The sequence below is a fragment of the Leptopilina heterotoma genome, unplaced genomic scaffold (assembly GCF_015476425.1).
Source record: "Leptopilina heterotoma isolate Lh14 unplaced genomic scaffold, ASM1547642v1 Lhet_15, whole genome shotgun sequence".
Classification (NCBI taxonomy): domain Eukaryota; kingdom Metazoa; phylum Arthropoda; class Insecta; order Hymenoptera; family Figitidae; genus Leptopilina; species Leptopilina heterotoma.
Genome location: NW_025110867.1, coordinates 683,421 through 688,989, shown reverse-complemented (window position 1 = coordinate 688,989; position 5,569 = coordinate 683,421). Strand labels below are relative to the sequence as shown.

Sequence of the window (5,569 nt, the reverse complement as noted above, 5' to 3'; positions counted from 1 at the left end):
TATATATATATATATATATATATATTTGAATGCAGGAAAAATCGGCGAGAAGCAACTCATCGATATGAACGATGAAAATTCGATTTAGAAGGCGGATTCGATTGTCACTCTGAGCCTTTAAATGATCGATTAAACGAGAGAGGAAAAGATAGAAAGGGAAAGTGAAAGAGAGAGAATGGAAAAACAATGGGAGATGTGGAAAGTGGGAGTAACCGTCAAGTTCCCCTTTCAGCGTACAGACGACCAATGAGGTGCAACTAGTTACTCGACGTGAGGGGGGTATAAAAGAAGAGCGCTCGCCGCAAAGGGGACCACTTCGATTCGAATCGCCTTACAGGAAAGACCAATCGGATTGTATAGATTTGTTAGAAATTAGTACAAATGATGAGTGGGGATGACGTGGAAAAGAAATTTCACTTTAACTGTGAAGGAGAAATACGAAACATCGAGTGCCTCATGTGAACAAAAAAGTAAGTTTTTTTGCATTTCAAACAAACTACATACATGCGAAATGCTGATCATCGGACTTTATGTTTATTCCGAAGGCTTCACCTCAATGACTCGTTACTCAAATAGTTTTTGATATTATGAGAAGGAAGGAAAAATTATGCAAGATGGCAGAATTTCACTTAGCAACAACTAAATTTAATAAACTGAAATCCGAATTTCCCGACCGAATTGTCAATCAATAAAAACAATTGACATGGAGAAATCTGGACAGTTTTTAGCCAGACTGTGAACCGAAAGTTTGATTGTCGTATAGATTTGTATGTATATATTAACTATACATTCATAAAACTGAAGTTGCGATTCTTTATTATATCAAAAAAAGTTCTAAAACAAATATCACAGAAGAATTTACCATTTTAGGTATCCTTTTCACCTTATTAGGTTGTATTCATCAAATAACAAAATTATTTTTATATTTTTCAATTTGTAGAAAAACTAAGATCAGAAGATTTTAAAATTTTATTCGAGGATGGCTATGGTTATATCAAGTTGAAAAAGAAAATTAATGAAACGTCGAATTTAGCACATTCATTATACATTTTAAACATTAAAACTAATGATACTAGAAAATCCACTATTTTCTTTACAAAAAAGAGTGTTTAATAAACTGAACAAACTCAGAAATAATGATTATCTCAATGAAAATATAAGTAGGAAAGATATTATTACTTCTAATACTAATATTGCAAGATTTTATGGTATACCTAAAATTCATAAAGTAAATTGTCCACTCAGACCAGTTGTTTCGACTATAAATTCCCCTATACACTAAAAAAAAGTTTTACTTTCAGCCTATTTTTGAGGCTGAATTTAAGGTGTAAACGGAGTCAGCTCCGTTAAACAAGGACAGAACAAAAAAATGTGAAATACATGGGCTGAATTTAAGGTGTAAACGGAGTCAAATTTTTTTTTCCTGTGTACTTATTTTACGTCAAAAATGTTCACCGAAATTTTAACTAAATCTTTACTAAATCTTTCTTCTTATATAAAAAAATTCATTTCATTTACTTTTAAAGAATCAATTTTAAATTTAAAAATTCCACAGGATTATGTGATGATGTCTCTCGATGTTTCTCTTTATTCACTAATGTTCCAATTGATCTTGTCATGAAGGGAATTGAGGACAGATGGCATTATATTGAGAAAGAAACTAAAATTCCGAAAGATGATTTGAAAAATAGTATAGTTTCTATCATGAACCATGTGTATTTTCAATTTAACAATAAATTTTACAGACAAAAGTTTGGTACTCCTATGGGTTCTTCTATTTCTACAATCCTGGCAGATATTGTTATGCAAGATTTGAAGGAATATATTATTAGAAATTTAGATTTTGAAATCATCTCATATAAGAGATATGTTGATGACACATTTCTATGTGTTCCACAAAATAAAATTGAAATTATTATTGATGCCTTTAATTCCTTTCATGTTAGATTGCAGTTCACTCATGAGTTGGAATGTGATAGAGAAATTAATTTTCTGAATATTAAAATTATTAGGAACAACAATGATGATGGTATTATTACTAATTGGTACAGAAAAGATACATATTAAGGTAGACTTTTGAACTATTATTCCAACCATCCTTTACAACATAAAATTGCAATTATTAAAAATTTAGTTGATACATCATTAAAACTTTCTAATAAAACTTTTCATAATAAAAATATTAATTTAAATAAATTATATATAAAACTAAACAATTACCCTGATAAATTTATAAATCAACATATACAAAAACGGATTTCAGAAATTAACAATAGGAACCTCTTGAATAATAACCAAATTAGTGATATTAAAGATAACTATAAAAATAATAATGATAAAAAGAGTTTTTCCATCTTATGGATCAATTTGAGAAAACATAAAAATATTATTGAAACATTTAATATTCAAACAATTTTTAGTGTTAATTCAAGACTAGATAATTTTATTAAACTAGAAAAGGATAAGCTTGACAGACATAATAAATGCGCAACTGTGTGTATAAATTTAAATTCCACATTTTATAAAATGGGTTGAATTTGAAGTGCTAGATATTGAACCTACTCTTAGTAAAAGACTTTTCTCTGAAATTTTTTTTATAAAAAGAGTGAAGTAATAGTTTCAATAAAGTAACTGATTTAGATAATTTTGATAGTTCATACAAAATGATTTTGAATTATTTCCATTAATTAACCCGTGCAGAAATTTTAATCCGGGCATTATAAGGTTCAGATAAGGTTGCCTTATTATTGTAACTAATGATTATTAACAATAAATTATTATAAATATTTTCAATTTAATATATTTTTCTAGAATAATAATAAATGTTTATAATAATTTGTTGTTTAATAAATTATTTTATAATAGACAATGAAATAATAGATCTATACCTAATTGTTTATAATAATTAATTAACAACAGTTGAAAACATTAATTGATTGACTCATTAGTTAATTAAGGTTTTCAACTTTTAATTAATTATTATAAACAATTATGTATTGATCCATTAATTCATTGGGTCAATTATAAGATAATTTAATTAACAATAAATTATTATATTATCACATGGACGTGACTAAATTTATAATTCCAACATTTTTTAAAAGTAAATTTTGTTTTACTTTAAACAATAATTTAAAATAATTAATATTGTTAATAGTAATTAATAATAAACCGATGGTATAGCTTGGTTGTCGGAATCCCGTTGCTTGCGATCACGGAGGTTAAGCATCATTTGAGCCTGGTTAGTACTTGGATGGGTGACCCTCAGTGAATCGTTACAGTCTCGGTGTTTTTCGCTGATCGAGATATATCAAACGGGAGGTTTGACGCCGAGGCTATGTTTGTGCATTTGTGATGCCTATCCAAATGTACATTCATGACTCGACGTTAATAAACCGGTTGTACTCGGGAAGTGGGTTTTCTGCAGTTTTCCTCTCCCCTGGCCGAATGTCCAGGCGAATGCGAGTACTCCTAACCTAAGTCGGCTGAAGCCGTAAAAGTAGGGTTATGAAAAGAAACGGTTGAGGAAAGAACGGCTGAAAGCTATTGAAAGCTCCCCAATTTCTTCGGATGTTGCTACTGGGTCGAAGAGAAAAAGCGGCCAGGATGCGTCACCCTTGGAAAAAGGGGATGCTAAAAGGCCAAAGTCGGTCCGTCATAGTGCCAGGAAAGATGGTCACAATGTTGGGCTAACAATGGCTCAAAGAACGAATCCTCTGACGATGGTGGTCTACGGCGAGGGCTATCCCGATGCGGTGCTTACGGAGGGGCAGTTTGGACTTCTTAGGAAGGCCATCATGCTGCTCACTTGTAAGGAGCCGATTGAACGGTGGCCGAATTTTGAGGCCTCCTCCTGCAGAGGAGGAGTTTTTGTCTTCATCGCATCTAACCCAGAGGCTAGAGCGTGTCTTACGGAACGTGTAGCTGAACTCAGTCCCTGGAAAGGTGCGAAGCTGAAGGTGGGAGGGGTTGAGATACTCCAGAGAATAGTGAAGGCTACTGCATGGATCCCAGGAGAACCGGACGACGTGCAGACGGTCTTGCGACATCTGGAGGGTTTCAACCTTACGTTAAAGACATCGACCTGGCGCTTGCTAAATGTCGATGGGTCTCAGGTGGCTGATAAGAATGACAAGAGTTTCCTTCTTGTCGATCAGGTCCCTGAGAGTCAGGCGACGGCCATAGAGGCTCTCGAATTCAGGCCGTACTAACATATGAGGCGGGTAACCTTTAAGGTAACTGTCCCTGATCGTGACGGTTCTGGTAATACGGAGGCGGGAGAAGTGCAAGCATAATTCATGAAAGCTCACTGCTACTCAGATTAACTTGCATCATAGTAAAGGCGCCTTGTCAGTACTGATGAGGAGCATGACTAGGATGCACACAGGCACCTCGCTAATCCAAGAACCATGGTTAGTAAGAGGTGCTATTAGGGGACTTGGTGGGCCTGGTCTTGTTTGTTACAGGGATTGTAGAGCTGCCAAACCTAGAGGGTGTATTCTTACTAAGGGTATCAACGTAAATCCACTGTTGGATCTGTGTTCTGGTGATCTGATGATAGTGGTAATTGACCTAGAAGGTATAGGTAAGACGGTCATTGGATCTGCAAATTTTCCATATGATAATGAAAATAATTCGCTAATTGAAGTTCGCAGGTTGGTGGAATATTGTATGGAAAAAAGACTTCCTCTGTTGCTTGGCTGCGATGCAAACTCACAACATACGGTGTGGAGAAGCACAAAGGACAACCAGAGAGGACAGGAGTTATTAGAATATCTAATCGGAAAGGATTTGGATATTCTTAACACGGGTTCGACTCCGACTTTTATCAATGCTGTTAGGCAGGAAGTGATTGATATTACTCTCTGCTCTAAAAGTATTGAAAATAAGTTAAGAAGATGGAGAGTTTCTAATGAACCTTCGCTTTCTGATCATTCACAGATTGTCTTTGAGGTGGAGTCTGCGGTCCGTTTGGAAGCCAAGTGGATTCGCAATCCCAGGAAAACGGACTGGGCTAAGTATAACTCAGAACTCAGAGAAACACTTTCTGGTTTACCAGGTAGGATTAGAGATCATCAAACCCTGGACGAAGTGGCTAGTAATTTTACAAAGACCATTAAGGCAGCCTATGAAAATAGCTACAAACCGACGAAAGTATTTTCGGGAAAAGAAGCATGCTGGTGGAACGAGAAACTAGAATGTCTCAGGAAAAAAACCAGGAGGCTTTTTAAGCGTGCTAAGCAAAGGCGCACGGCTAGTGGTTGGTCTGATTTTACTAAAATGAGGGAAAAAAGGAAATAATGAATGCAAAACAAAATAGTTGGAATGCTTTCTGTTCTAGCATCGAAAAAGGGAAGGAGGCAGCTAGACTTGATAAGCTGCTTGCTAAGAACCCCGATGCAATTTTAGGCACAATGAGATTGCCCGATAGGAGCTTTTCTGAGTCGAACGAGGAGACCTTGGCCTACCTGGTCTAGACACACTTTCCGGGCTTTTCGAAGACTGGGGAGGGCGGTCCCGATCTTGTGCCTCTGACAAACCTTCCACGGGCTGATTGTGACTGCCGACA

General features: G+C 35.3%; 1 protein-coding gene across 1 annotated transcript; it reads left to right on the top strand.

Moving 5' to 3' along the window:
- The first annotated feature begins 4,368 nt into the window (after positions 1–4,368).
- On the top strand, positions 4,369–5,301 carry LOC122498366. The gene has a single exon (XM_043606059.1). It carries the CDS (start codon positions 4,369–4,371, stop codon positions 5,299–5,301), a length of 933 nt encoding a protein of 310 aa, XP_043461994.1.
- The last annotated feature ends 268 nt before the right edge of the window (positions 5,302–5,569 follow it).